Below are 17852 nucleotides of genomic sequence, written 5' to 3' on the forward strand. Positions count from 1 at the left end.
CAACTGCAGGGAACGTAGCAGGAAAACATGACCCTCCTCCAGTGGAGAACAGACCAACAAAAGGTTGCAAAGGTGGCAAGCAGGAGGTGGACAGGTTGGTGGACAATCATGCAAACACAGAACAGCCCAGTGAGAGGAAGGAGTAAATAAGCAGTTCAGAACTGTGCTCAGCAACTGAACACACTATAGCAGAATGTACTGTATATCAAGTCTTCAGCAGCAGTTTTTATTTACTGCAATATTAACATAATTAGAAAAAATCTTTTATGGTCTTCCCTACTCCTCCCTTTCTGCCACAGAACTTTCTCTGCCATGTATTTTTTGTTTTCATTATCTTACTCATTTGGATTCAATTTTTACTATATAAAACATTTCAGTTCATTTTGGGATTTTATTTTTTTTTGTGTGAAATGTCAGTGCAACATAAAATGCTTTGCTTTTATCTGGAACTCAAAGTCTGAGGTGAGAGTCTGTCTCCTGTTTTTCTGCCTGCAGGGATTCCCATGCTGAAGATAGTATTTGCAGGTTATGAACACCTGTCCTTAATTTCCGTCCCTTTGCTCATCTATCATCCTGCTCAGATCCTTCTTGGCAGTCTGTTGGTACCAACGATAAAATCCTGGATGGTTTCTAGGCAAAAGGTAAGAATTGTTGGATTTCATTTATAATGGCAGCTCTACTGTGAGGGGAAAAATACCTAAACACACGTACTAAACTCCTGGGGTTCCTTCTATGGTTGGGATTTTTCTGTTTCCTTGCTTCCTCTGTAACAGTGGCAACCACGGCAGTATCAAATTAAAAGTGCAGAACTTTATGCCACTTGAAAAGACTCTGAAAAAGTTCAAAGCATTAAGTTAGATCTCTATGGTTAATTCAAATTACTAATTCATTCAAATTATGAATTCAGAATATGCCCCATAAGAATGTCTCCATCCATTAGCTGACTAATAATCACAGCTTTGGATCTCCTTTATGGAGAAGTGACAAAGATGTGTTGGCTGGCATGGGAGCTGGGGAAATAAGGTAAAATAAGGATACTTTCTGAACTGGATTGAAGCAGGATGAAAACTTTTTTCCCCTCCCCCCCACTTGGGTCACTCTTTACAATAGCAAGAAGTCTACAGCAGTCTGGGGTGTCCCATTTTATGCCAAAATTAAGACATGGGATACTTGTAGGATTATAGACTACAACCTAGAGGGTTTGGAATCAACATCACTGATTCAAATTGAAGGTATTGACACCTGACAGCATTCTGTTATCTATATGAAATAATTACAGTGGTTTTAGTCAGGTTCTTCGAATAACTACACTGCAAAAAGCTAGCCCATGAAATAATGCTGTCTTTTAATGTTCTGAAATAATAAAGATCAAGAAGCTGCAGCAACTGAAGCAACCTTTGGCAGCCTTTTTCAGTGATGGGTGAGACTTACTATGGGAAGCCTAGCTCCAACAGCACCCTGCATTCTCCACTTAGCAGTGGAAAAATTTTATTGATAACATTTTTCCAATTTTCAGCAAAACCCAGTGGCTGTCATTTTACAGCTTCACACCACTTAGTAACCTTACTATATTGAATGCTGCAATTCCCCAAATCAGTGATTTTCATGTGTTACTTGAACTGTAAAAAGCAGGAAAACTCTCAGTTTTCAGAAAATGTGTTCAGAAATCAGACCTTGTTAATATATACTGGTATGAGTATCTGAAAACTAAAATCTGAGAGTCCAGTGGCAATGACCTATCAGTCTGAAAATCATTAGTTTTCTTTTAATCAAAAATTATCAGGAGACTTTACTGGTGCTATAAAGAAAATTCCATGCTATTCCTGTAGAAAGACTGCCTGAAGTTAATGCTGCTGGTGACAGAACAATCCCTGCAATGCTGACTTTTCTTCAGCATCTCAGAAGTGGGGCTGGAGCTCATCCAGACCTCCCTGATTCTCAGGACAGTAATGGCCTTTAGGGGCTGCTGTCAGCTGCTGCAAGTTAAAACAGCCTTTAAACAGAGCATCAGAACAGTCAATCAGTACTGGAGAGATTTACAGTTCACCAGCACTAGTTTCTTATTCATTAAGCATCAAATAAACCTCCTGTGCTGAGCAGACTGTAATGCCACTGTAGAACCACTTTGGGGGATTGTTGTTCTGTTGCTGCAGTTTCTCAGTTGGTCTTCTGTATTATTCACAAATGTTATTTTAATTACTCTTTGAAAAAAATCAATGAGGTTGGGTCTGGTACAGTTGCAATAAGTATAATAGAAGTGAATGTTGTGACTGGATAATGGTCTCCTGCTTTGAAAATAAACATGTCATCATCACCCTTGATGTTTATTTTCTATAAACACCTTGGCTTCATTTTGGCATCTCTCTTGCAGGGGGAGGCAGTTATCCAGTCACAGTACTCAACTGCAGTGACATTCTTACTTAATTATGATAGTACATGTGATCGGGTTGTATGAAATTGAATTTAAATATTTAGAGGTTCATCTACACTAAGGTATTTCTACTTTGTAAATATGGCAGCAGAATCTGCCAAACTACAAAGTTAAAAAATTGTTTCCCCAAACAAAGTGTGGAATGATGTCTCTCTCTCTCCAAAGTCTCTTGCTGAATAATATCCAAAAGACTAATCTCAAAGGGCTGGATTTAACAATAGTTAAATGCTGGTGTTTCTGAGGAGAATACAGCCCATTTATTTTTAAAGGTTTGGGGTTTTTTTAAGGGTTTACATTTGTGCTGGAGTGATTTTCAAGCAGTGCTTACAAGCTTTAAGTGTACAATATTAAAGGTTAATATCTACAATAAGAAGCCCCATCAGGCATCTCTCAGACAGAAAATTGCTTGTTTAGCCAACCTGCTGGAAACAAAAAATCAGACAAATATCAGTCTGTCAGGGCTCTTTACCCAAAAGACTTCAGAAAAACAGAGGCTCCAAATTTCAGGAATTTGCTAATTTCTCTAATTTCCTCTTACCTGGGCTAATTTGTCCCACCTAAGAGGCATGGAGCTTTTTTTGCTGCTGAGCACACCAACAGCCAGCATCCTTCCCAGTGACCACACTGCTGTACAGGAGCAGCTGAAAACCCAATGCCTTCTAAGTCTATCACGTTTCTCTCCTTAGTTTAGAGAGGCTGCTTCCTGCCAAACTGGAAGCATGAGCACCGAGTTGAACTTCTGTCACACACAGAATAAATAGCTCAGCTACCATAATTGGCCAGCCCTGTGAGGAACACAGTGTCAAAAAAGAAAAGGGTTTCTTTCTTCCTCAGCAGCAATAGAGCTACAAAGATGTCAGGTGTCCCCTGGCATATGATCACCTCTGGACTGATGGACTTTGGCTTTTTCTTGCCTTTTCTCAGAAAGGAAGGTATAAACATCAGAGTGCATGACATCCACCACTGCAGCAGTGATTATCCTCTGAGCAGGCTTTGAGCCATGTGGAAGGAAGCTGGGAACACAAAGGTGTTGGCACAAATTCCCTTCTCTGTCTTTCCTTAAGTGGGTCTGAAGCTCTTCTATCTGTGCCATGAGTGATTTGGGTGGGGTCCAAAGAGTCGCTTTCTTAAAGGCATGTGAGACCCATCTCTGCTTCCTTCACTGGCACTGTAGCCATAGTCCTTGTGGTTCCTGTGTTAAGGCTCTCTGTGTAAGCAGAGGTTGTGATGGGCTGTAAGAGACAAAACCATCATCTCAGAACCCACAGCCTGTCAGCTGCACGCTCTCAGCCTCTCAGAAGTACACACAGTGTTTTGTTGCCCCTTATAAATGAGAATCTTACCTTGTGTTGTTGCTTGTCTTTTAAGGGTATAAAAAAGTGACTGTTTTGTTTCCTGTTCACAGGCACTGAAGTTAACCAGGCAGCCCAAAGCACCCGTGAAGGTATAATTGTGGAGATGGCCTGTGTCACAGTGAATGTATATATGTACCATACTGTACACACGGACAATTGACACAGCTGGGTTTTGTGAATGTTGCTTCAGTGCATATTTTATTTTTTTATATATATCTATATATATATATATATATATATTAAAAGATACCTGTTAAGTGCCTTACAGATGCATTTTTGGCAAAAGCATTGTTTTCAGAAGCCACTTTGTTGGTTGCTGCCAGAGGTTGTACAGTATTTTGGAGTCCTTTAGTTTATTTTTCTAACCGAGTGAATGGTCGTGACTGACAGCTGGTTCTTCCATTGCCCCTGCTTTGAAGCCAGGGTGTACCAGCTGCAAGTCTCTGTTTTAAACTAGCCAAAATGACCAGAAGCCTATCCCACTGCTGGCTTACCCAGGGGAAGAGCTTTCTGAAGGTTTTTTCTGAGATTGACTTGAATTTCTGTGTGACTCTGTTACACTCCCTAGTCATATGACTGTGACATGCCTTTTTCTTCTGAGTTTGTGTATACTCAGCATGGGGCCATCCAATGGATAGAAGCTGAAAAGCATGAATTATTTGCATTTGTTGACACAGTTGTCTAGACATTCCTTCAAAGTTAATGGTTTCTCAAGAAAATTCTTTCAATTCCATTGTATGATATTGTGCCATTGTATATCTTAAATGCCTCATAAGCTTCTTCAAAGAAATGGTCTGGTGCTTGGGTTATGAGTGAAGTATTTGTGTTTGCAGCTAGGAGATCTTTTTATAATTTACCCCTGAAGAACACAAATTTTTGGTCTTTTTTTCTTTTCCTTCCCCCTATGCAATGTACGGAGATCTACACGGAGAATTTAGGATGCTGAAACAGAGCCTTTATTGTAGCAAGCCAGGCTATGTTTTCTCTATTGCTGCATTGGTAATGAATAGTAGCTTATGAGGACAAGAAACTTGACTTTTTTTTTTTTTTTGCTAATTAAAAGATCCTTATAGTAAGAAAAACACTATTGTAGCTCATTTGACAATCAATCGCAACTTTTACAAAAATAATATTACTCTTTCTAATAAACTTACATTAAAAAGGAGTTCTAAATACTATTTCTAGGCATTGAAGAGAAAGGAATGCAGGCATATATTTAAACGTGCAGCCAGCACTACATTTTGTCTGGGAGTTGATTTCAGAAATGTGCTCTAGTCCAGACTGTGGGTGTGCCCATCTGCTAAAACTGTGCTGACTTTTGTGCATTAAAATATTAAGTAAGGAAAGGAATAGGTCAGTGTGGGATCAATATAAATGCAGAGCTTCCATGTGTGTCACGGTTAACATTGCAGCTAAAGGCGTGGCTGAGTGCAAACACATCGGAGCAAGTCTTGAGCAAAAGCAGATTATCGGAGCTCTGATAAGGCTGTAAGCCTTTGCACAAGCTGAAGATCTTCTGTGTGACAATAAGCATGTGAAATTCATATCCTTTTGCCTTACAAAAAAAAATGTGCTTGGTTTACCTAGTCTGTTACTTCCAGTCCTGTGAAAAATAGGAAAAAAGTAATCTGGTACCAATCCTCGGTGCTTTACCTGATGGCCACTCCCTGTTGCCATCTGTATGAGAAACTACAGGGAGCTGACAGCATCACCCTGCTCAGAACCAGCACACCAAGAAAAGGACCATGTAACAAAGGTACGGGAGGTGGCACATGCTGAATTCTTTCCCTCCCTGGAGGGGGCTCAAGCTCTCCCTGCTGAGTAGGCAGAGGGCTGAGGGACACTGTCCACTGCCCATGTCCCCAGGGTTCTGCTCTCTTCCCAGTGGGCAGTGAGTTCAGGTTTGATCAGTGCATCCCTAGATAGCACAGGCAGATCCACCAATAGGCCTGCAAGGAACTGGAGAGTTCCTGGGCCAAATTTAAGGTTCCACTTCCTTCAGCATCCTAAGTGGTAACCATATGGGAAAAAAATCCTCTGGGTTTAAAAACTCCACTTGCAGCAGAGGACTGCTTCCAAACTCAGGACAGTTTCTTTTTGTTCTGCTTCCATAAACCTGAATTTTCAGAGACTACAGAGTCTTAATCCCAATCCCACTGATATATATTGATGACTCTTTCTGTTGGTTTTGAATGGTGAGACAACAGGCCCAGAGGCAGTGTTCCTGTTTTTTAAAAATACATAGCAAGAGTTCAAGCAGACAGTAGCTGACTGTGCTACTGTGGTTGTGTCAGTGCTCAATAGTCAGAACACTGCATGTACCCTTTCTGAGCTACCTCTGTGTACTGAATCTCTGCCTTTCAGTACTTCCAACAACTCGCTTAGATTCCATTGAACACATCCTTTGTTTTTTGGGGTTTTTTTCACTTTCGAGAATATTTCAAACTTTTTTACGATGTAGTTTTGTTAGAGTCTTTACAAAGTCCTTGTTGATTGCTTTGGGGCAGCTTAAATATTGTGTATGACTGTTGGAGGTGTTGATCCGAAGAGAATATCAAGCTAAACTGAAACACATATTTTAAATCCATACTTAATGAAACTGAATTGTGCACATGAATTCTGTTAAGACTGTTAAGATGTTTGTTTTATGACTTGTTATATGTCTTTAATAAACAATGGTTTTGAATTCAATTTTGCTAAAAGGAAAAGAAGATAAAATTATTTATCCTCTAGGTCACATTTTTACCTCTGTTATGTGTTTTATTCTTTTGTGGGTGAGCTTTTAAACTGTTTGCTTGTGGTTTTTTTTTCTTAAAAAGCCCATTAATTATCTGGAAATACTTCATGAACTTGAGGAAAGAAAGTCCTCAGAATACTGCTAGTTGTCATCAATTGAAAGTTAATACATTGAACCTAGCCAGGTTTTTATTAAAGACTTAAAACAGTTGTGAATCTTTTCAACTTCTCATGTTTAAATTTAACTGATATTGAGCATAATCAGACAGAAATTATGGCAAATGTGAACTTTGCCCATGTTACAAGATGAAGATTTCCTTGATTATCAATGCTTCCTATTTCTGCATCTCTATAATCCCATCCAATGATAGCAGAGAAAAAAAAACCCACCCAAACAATAAAACAGCACTTCAGAGGTCACGGGCAATGTTAGCACTTTGTGTTGAATTAGTCAAACGTTTTATTTCCCTTTTTGTGCATTAAATTGAAAAGCTTTTGATGACTGCAGTAGCTTACCAAGATAAACAATTTTTAATGTAGTTAAAATCAAAGATGTGGTTGTGTTTTTTCTCATTGATCCTTTAGTGAGTGTGAACAGGTTATGTGGTAGAAAGGCAGTCTCAGCAGAAGCTGCGCAGTTGTGCTTGTTCACGGAGCAGAAGGAGCTTGGTTTTACAGAAGTAGTCCCCTACATTACTCTGGCAGTCAGGGAAAAAGGAGCTGTTAGTTTTATTTGTGTACATTTTTCTGTGGAAATATCTTGACAGCGGGAGGTTAGAAGGCAAGATGAAATATGGTCTGTCTGCAAGCACATTGATTTATGTGCGAGTGCATACGTGCATAAGAGATGAGCAGTTATATATGTAGAAATGACTAGAAAGGGCCAAGTCCCTGGGATATGTTTTTTTTTTTTTTTGCAAGACTGCATATGGAGAAAGAGCTACTTTTTTTTGATGTTATTCTGCCATTAAAAATGAAATTTCAGACACTAAATTGTGTTTTGTATTGAATCATAATCTCATACAGAACTCTTACAGCAGACAATCGCAGCTTTGTATTTGTAAACTGTAGACTGTTTTGCACTTAAATAGATGTTGATACATTTGGGAATTACAACACAGTAAAGGGCTAAATCATAGTTTCTCCATTTGGTTATAATCCAAATGCATTTATATTACTATTATTATAAAGTGCCAGGAACACAGGCAGTCCCTCGCAAACACGTTAAATAGACAAGAGACTAAATTCTGCCCTTGGTTACACTTGCACATCTCCAGTGCAAGGTTGTTAAGCTGCAGAGCAGTCTCCCCAGGGAAGCTGTTTGAAGAGCCCTGCCATCCTTCTAACAAAGCTCGGGGATAATGTAGCACATGATGAGAGTAAATGAAGAGTATTTTACTTTAGATTTGATGGCCTGCCCTTTCTAGCATCTTACAAACTGAAACTCTTTTGTCCCTGTTTCCATGGGGTAGCCCCAGTCTCCCAGACCAAAAGTTAGTGTCCTGTCAGAACAATGTCAGGAGAGGGACGTGCTCTCCTCTGCCATTTTCTTGCTTCAACCACACTATTGCTCATGATCATTAGACTGCAGCTTCTACGAGAAGGCATTTTGACTTTTATTCCTCCGAGTTGATGTGTCCCATTCCTATAAAATTCTCATTCAACAGAGAGCACCCTGTGGGATGGTAGGAAATCTTCTGGAGTTGCATGGACAAGCTGTGCAGGACTGGAGAAAGCAATGCTCAGAAATGCAGGTTGGAGGCATTGCTCCAGGCAAGTCTGCTTTGTGCTGGCATCTAAAGCTGCAGCAGAGGTCATGAAAGCAGCCTCTGGATTGTTCCTCTTGCCAGTAAGGTGGAGAGTGAGATCTTCAGTGAGAAGTGAAATTAAATTTATTACTGATTAAAAGGACAAGAGAGATGTGTTGGAAACAAGGAATGCCAATGAGGCCTCTCAGCTGCTCCCCTAAGCAGTCTCGGTGGAGCATCAGCTTCTCAGTCCATCAATTGCAGTAATCAAGTCTGGAGCTGTTGGCAGCATGAGTCACCACTTAATTTTCTCATCAGTGGAGGCCAAGTTTTCAAAATATTTTTAGATGCATTTCCACTGAGATTTCTGCCAGCCAGTGACCTATAGAGTGACAAGAAAATGAGCAATAGCTGCTGCTGAATCAGGCTTTGCTTCCTGCCACCTATCCTTCTGACCATGGTCAGGGGCAGGGAGGGCAGGTAAATCAAAGGCTTTTGGAATTATTATGCAGAAAAGAGCCCTGCTGAGCTACAAGAAACACCTGGATTTGTTAGATAACAAAATAACCAATGAGTTCTTAGGCTGCCTGGTAGGTTCAGATGAACTTTTACTGTTGCTAGCCCCAGCCAGAAGCAGGTGTGAGATTAGGAATTGACTGTGATCTGTGCTCAGAGGGACAGCCCACACCCAGCAGCTGCAGCCCATGGAAGAGGCCACACATCTCCTAAGGATCCCGTGGTGATGCATCTCATCCACTCTTTACCTGTGTTCCAAACTGCCACTGGCACAACCATTTATCACCCAGGTAAGAAAAGGAAAAAAGTCTCTGGATGTCACACTGTGTGGGTGGGCTACATATAATATAACAGTCACAAAATCAAAGACTTGCAGATGTTGGCATGCTGGTGCTGGTTCATCTCTGTAAGAGAAAATTTGCTATTCATGGTCAGTTTTCTTATGAAACAATTCCAACTTCTAAGGGAAATCAGCTGTCTTGAAAGGGAAGAAAATGGGCTTCCTTGAAGGAAAGACAATTTTATTGATAGGATTAAAAAATTATGGAGGTCATGTGAGAACTGGCCTTCTGCCAGGAGAAATGCAGGAAATAAAATTTGAGAGTCCTGTGACAATAATTGGGTATGAAATTATATTGACAAAAGCTTTTGCAGTTCTGTGCTCCCTCTGTTCCTTAGCACTGTGACTGCAGTCCTTCCCTGTCTACTGCACAGCCCATACCCAAGATATCACAAAATTGTTTTATTTCCCAGTGCCTTCCCTGTGTAGTTTTGCCACTTCTTGTCAACACTGTTTGATGAAGTGATAAAATGTCCTTTTCTCCTTTTTTTATTATTTTAGCTTCTCCCAGTTTGCTGTCCCTAACTGAACCTGGTGTCATCACAAAGATGATGCTCTCATCTCTTCTCCAAGCTCTCTCAGAGACCCTGTCCTGTAGCCAAGAAACCAGGGCAGCCTTCCAAGATGATGCTTGGGGAAGCAGAACTCAGCTTTTGTGCTGACACTGAACAACTTAACCCATGCAAATTGCAGTTCTTGTGTTCTTTGTTGGGACTCGCAGCTCCCCTGGAAGGGAACACCACATGATGCAGACCTGAAGCTCACTGCTGGATCCATTAGAATCACTGTCAGTCCTTTGGGCAAACCCATACTGCTGTTGACATATTTTGGCAAGTTCTCCAGCAAATTCTCACTTGTTCTCTTTCATAATATTGCTTCAGATTAGGGAAATGTTGGGAGAACCTGTATTTTTCTTTATAAAAATTACAAAGAAACCTTTTTTTGATCTATTTTAGGTCTGTGTCTGAAAAATCAACTGTAATTTCCCAGAAGTGACTCAGGACTACTGTATTTCCTCATTCATTTACTCTGTCCCTTCCCCAAACATACAGTCCCTCAGGTACCTCACAGCGAGTTGCATAAAGCCCTTTGTCAGAAAACAGCTACAACATCTGTTTATCTGGTCCAATTCCCTGATAAATAAAATATATCCCAGAGGCATAATAGCATGCTAAAAATAAGAGTATGACACAATTTGAGCCAGCTAATCTGGTAACTCTCTTTGCTGCAGCTCACGGAGTGTTAATGTGAGAAGCCTGTATCTTTCCAGCCCGGCTGTGAGCATCGCGCGTGGATCTCTCCCAGAGCCAGAGCCAAATCTCAAGTACTGTGCTGTCCTGTGCTCACAAGCCTCCTCCCTCTGGCCTCTCCTGGTGTAAGAACATAGGGGAATTGTGATAGGTGAGATTTTGTGTGAGTCAGGGAGCAGAACAGAAGCGCTGCAGTCAGCAGAGCCCGACTTGTATCATGTTTGCAATCAGGTAACGCCTGTTTGTGACACAAACCACTAACATGTAACCTCTCTGATTATAAAAGGCATAAAGAGCTGTATGTAGCTACACTATCACCTATCAATGTCCCAAATCATCTCATTTTAAGTATCTATCAGGGGAATACAAAAAAAAACCTAACAAAATTCAATCTTGCTGGTTTTTTGGGGGTTTTTTTCAAAGTGAGATGTATAGTACGTGTAGAAAAACTCTTCCCTGTATATCATAATGTATATTAAATAATTATCCTCTATGTTCTATAATTTGATCACACATTTTTAGGAATATATTTTGCTTATTTAACTCCACTTTCAACAGCAAACTCCCTCTGCTAATTAATCCCATTTGAATTTTCATATTTCAATTGAATATGAGCCTTGGATTTTGGTATATGCATAAATATGCTCCAGTGCATGGCAAGCAGCAGCTTCCTGTGTTTAAAAAATAGATTTAGGGAGAAATTTCAATATTTTTTAATACTAGTGAAAATAAAATTTAGTCTTTTAAGATGGCACAGTGATATTCTTTAAATACAGCTGCTACTTTGAATGTGGGTTTGTTTTTGGTTTTTTTCCAGAAGCTTCAATTTAGGAGCTTATTCTCTAAGTAACAAAATATTTGCTCTGAACAATCCCAGAAGCATAATACATTAGTAGAAAGAAAAGAGTATTTATGGCCAGTAATTCAGCTGTTATAAATTATGACTGTAAAGAAAGAGAAAAGGGTTCCTTTTTAAAACTTGCTGCCAGATTCTGGTACAGCGATGCTGAGTAAGGTAAGTAATGTTCTTTTGATTAACAGTCAAGTCTTGAGTAGTTTTCATTTAAAGAAGACTTTATTAAGCATTTTTCTCAAATTCATCTTTTTTGTTCTGTTTTGAACAGACTTCCATCTGAGGAAAACTCTCAGTGACTTTTTAGACTACATTAAATTCCCACTGACAAACAGATGAGAATTATTATTAATTTTCTTCAGAAAGAACTAATAGGCTTTGCCAAATAAATCATGCAGATCCTAAGTGTGCTATTCATCTCTTCTGCAGATTATTGCTTAAAAGCCATGATAGTTGCCCTTTAAAAATCAAAAGTCAAATTATTCCTTTGACTTGAAGTGAAAAATTTGGACTGGCTGTTGTCCTGGGCCTTATTATAGTTTAGGTTTTTTGCAGTTTGGAAAATGAGAGGGCTGGCAGACATGGATTCTTGGTAAGTGTGGTTTTTTAGTTTCTTGGGAACTCGACCACACATGGAGGTAACTGGTATGTATTAATGAATGGCTCAGTTATTTATTCCTCCCCAGTATTATGGAGCACCCCAAGTCTCCTGAGAAGCCAGAGCTGACAGCAGAGTTGAACATCTTCAACTTGGACACCCTTTGTGTCCGTGTGTCTGTCTCTGGGTCAGTTATGATCCAGGCCCTTGAAATATTCCAGCATCTTCCACTGTTTCAGTTCCCTCTGTCCTGGAAGTTGTAGGTACTTTGTGCTCTTCTTATCTTTCAAGAATACATTGTAGGTAATTATTATGTTTACTTAGTTAGCTTTTTGTTGATTTGAGCTTATTTGGTGCAGTCACTGGTGTTTCTGCAGCGCATATTCCATCATCTCTTTGATTTTTTCCTAATTAATGGAAGAGTCTGATCACTCGCTTCCAACTAGTTTTTAAGTACCCTTGATTATTTTCTTTATTGTGTTTTGGGAATTGATTTAGAGTTGAAACATCCCTCAACTAATTGCAAGACATAATACCACTAAACTGTATGAATTAACAAATACTAATACGTACTTAACATCTGTCCTAGATACCAGTGTTTGTACCCACACACAGAGGATGCTGCCTCAGGCTGAAATTAGAAGACAGGGAACAATGTCGTTTATCCAAAGTCTACATTTCTTTAGTATATTTCAAATCAGCACAAGACATATATCCCATTCAGATATTCATCTGTTCAGCATCTTTACCAAAAAGACAACTCTCTAGATGACCCTTGTGGCAGCAGAAGTTGAGGTTCTAGCTGATGTGACTCAATTAACATTGTATGAGGTTTCTCCAAATGTGTTGATGGCCATATCCATCTTAAAGGAAAAAAACCAACCAACCAAAAAACCAACAAACAAACAAACAAAAAACACACCAAAAAACCACCCTACAACCTGAAAGCAACCAAACAAAAAATCCCCAAAAACATCAACAACAAAGAAACACTCCCATACTTTTAATTTCTCCTGTTTGTCACTAAAATGTCATGCAAGTCACGCAAACCAGCATCATTTTATATTCTGGGCACACCATTAATTTTCAGAGGCAAATATGTGTTTAGAATCGCTAGGTCTGTTCAAACATTGAATGCAGTTGTTTTTCAGTATCATCTATACAAGAAGTTTAGCTACCTTGTTGTATCAAAAATCCAGCTGTACTGGCAAACTAACAGGTTTTTTTTAAAAAGCTGGAAGAGGAAAAGGGGAAGGAAGAAACCCATGTGTGACCTCTGGTGGTTTTAAGACCTACTCAGAATATTGTACCTTCATCAATGATTAAATGTCTCTCCCTTTTAAAATGCATTGAGCCCTCATTTTTATGTGGATGGATATTACTACACCAGAAATTCAACCTCTCACTGAGAAAAAGGGTGATCACAAGAATGGGAAAACGACTCAGAGAAGTAAAACCAATGCAAACCATTTGCCAGCTCCTTGGAAGAGATTGACAGTCTCAAGACATGTAAACACAAGTGGCCTGCATTTCCCAAAATAAGAAATTATGGCAGATGCTCAGCTGGCACTGGCACATCAGATAACCATCACTCTGGGAGGACAGGTACTCTCTGAAAACTGGGCACTTTTAATAACATTGAAAAGAAAGTGCTTAAAAGTGCTTTGGACACCCAGGTGTCCAAAAATTTTATTTGGTTTGCAAATACTAATTTTGACCCTTTTTCAAGCTTCTAATTTTTTCTTCTTTGTATGTGTCTTTTCCTTGCTCTGTCTGAAAACAGAAAAAGGGGTAGAAAGCACTATGGAACTAGAATAATATGTGTATGTATCAGTCAGCAGGTTAATATTTAGATGCCATTTTGATTACATATTTTCTTTTTGTTTTTTTGGTTAAGGATCTTCAGGAGGTTTTCAGAACCTATACATGGGCTGGCATGGAAAGCAAAGCCAGATTTTATCAGATATATCTCCATGCTTCTTAATTCCATGTGTTTTCATCAGTGTTTTTTCTGTGCCTTGTTGTTTGTAGGCAGCACTTAACACTTCATAGTTCCTCAGAGAGAGTGCTGACTGTGGCTGAGAAGTCATCCTGGAGAGCAGAGTCACAGGTATTTTCCATTTTAGATACACAGGCCCAGATAGCATACATACATGACCAAACTGACTTTTACTTAGGTACTACATGATAGGAAAAGTGAGTCAAATTGTCATATTTTAAAGAAGGAAAGCAAAATTGTCCATCTTGCTGACAAATGCATCTGCGCTTCCCTGTGCCCCAGGGTCTGCACACCCTCATCACACAAGCAGAGGTGCCTACAAAAACGCTGGAGACAGATTTTTTTTTATAAGGGCAAGTAGTGGTAGAACCAGATGGAATGGCTTTAAAGTGAAAGACAGCAGGTTTGGAATAGATATGAGGAAGAAATTCTCAACTGTGAGAGTGGGTGAGGCACAGGCACAGGATGTCCAGAGAAGCCATGGCTGCCCCATCCCTGGAAATGTTCAAGGCCCAGCCAGATGGGGCTTTGAGCAGACTGGCCTGGTGTCCCTGCCCGTGGCAGGGGTTGGGACTGGGTGGTTGTTAAGGTCCACTCTGACCCCAACCGTTCTATGGTTCCGGTGCTAGAGGCCGCAGTGCCTGGATACGGAACCAGCTGCTCTGTGACATCAGCCCAGGGCTGAGGGCAGCGCAGGTGCTGCGGGCACTGTGGCTGCGCTTGTGCCGGTGCACGGAGGCCTCACTCCCGCAGCTGACACGAGCCACGGACAGCAATGCTGCTGCTCTTCCTCCTCGTCCTGCTGGCCACCTGCAGGCCTGCGCAGGCCATGTGGAACACCTGCGAGTAAGTGGCCCCAGGCTCTGGGAGGGAGCTTGGGCAGCACTTTGGGGGCTCCCTGGAGAGGGCCCACTTGTCCTCCATGGCCAGGCCACAGCATGGGGAAGCCTCAGTTCCTTGTGGACAGATGCGCACCCTGTGGCCTTTCCTGGCCTGCTGTCCCTGCACACCTTGTGGAGAGCTTCTGCTGGAGCAGCAGCAAGCCATGGAGCAGGAAGGAAATTATTTTCTACTTGCAGTGGGAGCTGTGGGATCCGGCCCTTGGCTTCTGATTATGAGCGAGGCATGACACGCGTCGTGGGTGGCAAAAATGCCGAGGGAGGCGCCTGGCCCTGGCTTGTCAGCATCCAAGATCCCGCGGTTTCAGGCACGGGGCATCTATGTGGAGGGTCCCTCATCAGCGTACAGTGGGTCCTTACAGCAGCCCACTGCTTTGTTGAGTCCAGGTAAGGAGCAGCAGGAAACAGGGATATTCCCACAACATCAGCAGATGCCCTCTAAGCAGTGCCATATGCTTCTCCCATCCCATTTCCTTGCAGTGTGCCCAGTGCTGGGCGATGCAGAGCCCAACTGAGAAATTGCTCAGAAGAAGGCTGGGCACATGCCACTGCTTCCTAGCAGGCTCCACCTGACATTCTCAGAGCCTAAGGCAGACTAGAGCAGTCAACTCCTCCATAGTGCTGCTTTCCTCTGCCTTTAGAAGCAGAAGGCCGGTAACTGCTGGGCTGCCACAGCTTCAGGCTCTGCTCCCTCTCATCCCTCTCTCCATGTGCCTTCAGGAACATCAGCGCCATGCGCCTGCTGATTGGGGCAACCCAGCTGACCGAGCCAGGCCCTGGCGCTGAGGTGCGCATGATTAAGCGGCTGCTGATTCACCGGGAATACAGTTCTGCCGACCAGAGCAATGACATCGCGCTGCTGGAACTGAACGAGCCTGTCCAGTGCAGCCCCTACATCCAGACGGTCTGTGTGCCCAACCGCACGCTGAACGTGGCACAGCTGGACAATTGCTATGTTGCTGGCTGGGGTGCCACCACTGCAAGATGTGAGTTTCCAAAAATGGAGGGCAGGCTCAATACACTGGGAAGATGGGTTGGGCTTCCTGACAGCCAAGGCCAAAGCCAGATTTAGGCTGCCTACTCCCTAAAGGCAGGCAGGAAGGACAGAGAGTTCCAGCACCTCTGTAGAGGCAAAGCCAAGCCCTAGAGAAGGGGATCACCCTCAGATGGGAAAAGCGGCTGTGAGCTGCCAAGTCCTCATTCCTTTCTGTGCTCACAGCTCAAACACCAAGTGATGTCCTGCAGGAGGCCAAGGTCCACCTTATCCACGTCCAGATCTGCAACAGCAGCGAGTGGTACGGTGGGGACATCCACACCCACAACTTGTGTGCTGGCTACCCGGAGGGTGGCATTGACACCTGCCAGGTAGGAGCGCATGATGAGTCACTCAGCCCCCAGCAGCGCAGGCAGCACCACCCCAACACAACCCAGCCCTTCCTTTCCCTGGCCAGTCACTCTCTCAGCCCCAGCTCCCCACCTTTGCTGGGGCTTCCCACCCATTCCCCATCTGCAGGACCTAGCCCTGGGCCTCCCTTGTCCCAGAGGCCTGGCACTCTACCCAGAAAGCCCTGCTAGTGCTCTTGGCAGCCCAGAGGTCCACATGCCAATGCTGGAACATCTGTCCCCTGCACATCCAGGATCACTGTCCAGGGCTGAGAGACAGCCTGACTTCATAGGCCCCCAACCCACTCCCAGCTAAGCTTCTGGAGGCTACAGCACCTGAGCAGTGACCACCAGTGCTTATTGCCTTCCTCTGCCTAGAATACAGCTCTGGCAGGGGCTGTGAGAAAGAAGGAGGCAGCCCCAGTGCTGACAGGGGTCACCCAACACCACCTTAATCCTCTCTGCTCCGCTGCAGGGTGACAGCGGGGGTCCACTCATGTGCCAGGACAACAACGCTGACTTCTTCTGGGTCGTTGGTGTGACTAGCTGGGGAAGAGGCTGTGCCAGAGCAAAACGTCCTGGAGTATACACTTCTGTTCAGCACTTCTATGAGTGGATTCTGCTCCAGATGAAACTGCTTGAAAAAGTAGAGCCTTCTCGGGCAACCGCCTCACAAAGGTGGGGTCATCTGCCTGCCATATGGCCTACTCTTCAGCCATTGCCAACATTATTCCCCACTCTTAATCCATGGCCAAGACCGCCTCTCACTCTCAGACCATTGCCAACAGCATTCCCCCCCATTCAGAGGCCTTTGCCAACAGCATTCCCCACCATTCAGAGGCCATTGCCAACAGCATTCCCCACTCAGAGGCCATTGCCGACAGTGTATACCACTCAGAGGCCATTGCCGACAGCGTATACCACTCAGAGGCCATTGCCGACAGCGTATACCACCCAGAGGCCATGGACAACAGCATACCCCACTCAGAAGCCATTGCCGACAGCGTTTACCACTCAGAGGCCATGGACAACAGCATACCCCACTCAACAACCAATCCCCACTCAAAAGCCAACTTCGATGCCAACACCAGTGCAAGAGACTAACAACTGCCCATATCCATTCAAGAAGCTGATGGAATTCTTCACTAAGCTCCAGGAGCTCCTGAAGAACATACCGGGAGTTACAGTTTGAGCAGAAGAATGGACAGGATCTAGTGCAGGTTGCATGAGACCGTGACCATTTCCTGCTGAGGCAATGCCTGCTGATCCAAAGGCCACCTCAGTGCTGAAGGCCTCCTCTGTCCTGCCCACATTGCTTCTCTGCATGTATGCAAATGCTAATGTTGACTTAGTTGCTGAAATAAAGTTGCCTATGTTTGTTGTTAACCATGCTTTCAGTCCAATTTGGTCTCCTGAGCAAGGCAAGGACTTCCTTGCCCAGGACCTGCAAAATGAGGCAGCACCAGACCACTTGGACACAAAGGGAGTCACTCCAAAAGGCTGAAATTGTGTCTGCTCAGAGAGGAGAGTGCTCAGAGCCACCACAGGATGGAGAAGACTGGCACATCAAGGCTAGGAAGAGGACAGGAGAAGACAATGCCACATGCAGACACCTTGGGGGGGAAACACTGAGGCACACAAGCTGGTGACTAGGGCCTGGCAAAAGCCTTAGCTAACAGAGCAGGACCTGGGAAGCTCCTGAGCACAACAAGCAAAACTGCTGACTGTCACAAAGACAGGGAGA

General features: G+C 43.0%; 2 protein-coding genes across 7 annotated transcripts in view; both read left to right on the forward strand.

The window, feature by feature from the left end:
- SLC10A7 (solute carrier family 10 member 7) overlaps positions 1-6733 on the forward strand; it is a 145076-nt gene extending 138343 nt beyond the window's left edge. For all 3 annotated transcript variants that reach the window (XM_033061118.1, XM_033061119.1, XM_033061120.1), the window contains 2 exons: positions 496-641; positions 3837-6733. In XM_033061118.1, the coding sequence (XP_032917009.1) occupies positions 496-641; positions 3837-3881 (191 nt within the window). In that variant the 3' untranslated portion in view covers positions 3882-6733. The remainder of the gene's footprint in view (positions 1-495; positions 642-3836) is intronic.
- A 2759-nt stretch (positions 6734-9492) lies between these two features.
- Positions 9493-17494, forward strand: LOC116996406 (acrosin-like). Of its 4 annotated transcripts, none has more exons than XM_042779341.1 (6): positions 9493-10501; positions 11785-13937; positions 14906-15112; positions 15446-15711; positions 15945-16090; positions 16584-17494. In XM_042779341.1, the coding sequence occupies exons 3-6, from the start codon at positions 14952-14954 to the stop codon at positions 17298-17300; spliced, it is 1290 nt and encodes a 429-aa protein (XP_042635275.1). In that variant the 5' UTR covers positions 9493-10501; positions 11785-13937; positions 14906-14951; the 3' UTR covers positions 17301-17494. The 4 variants fall into 4 exon arrangements, with proteins under 4 accessions (XP_042635275.1, XP_042635276.1, XP_042635274.1 ...); XM_042779342.1 differs by lacking the exon at positions 9493-10501 and having other exon boundaries at positions 11486-13432; positions 13859-13937; XM_042779340.1 differs by lacking the exon at positions 9493-10501 and having other exon boundaries at positions 11486-13937.
- The last annotated feature ends 358 nt before the right edge of the window (positions 17495-17852 follow it).

Source organism: Catharus ustulatus, chromosome 5 (assembly GCF_009819885.2).
Source record: "Catharus ustulatus isolate bCatUst1 chromosome 5, bCatUst1.pri.v2, whole genome shotgun sequence".
Taxonomy (NCBI): Eukaryota; Metazoa; Chordata; class Aves; order Passeriformes; family Turdidae; genus Catharus; species Catharus ustulatus.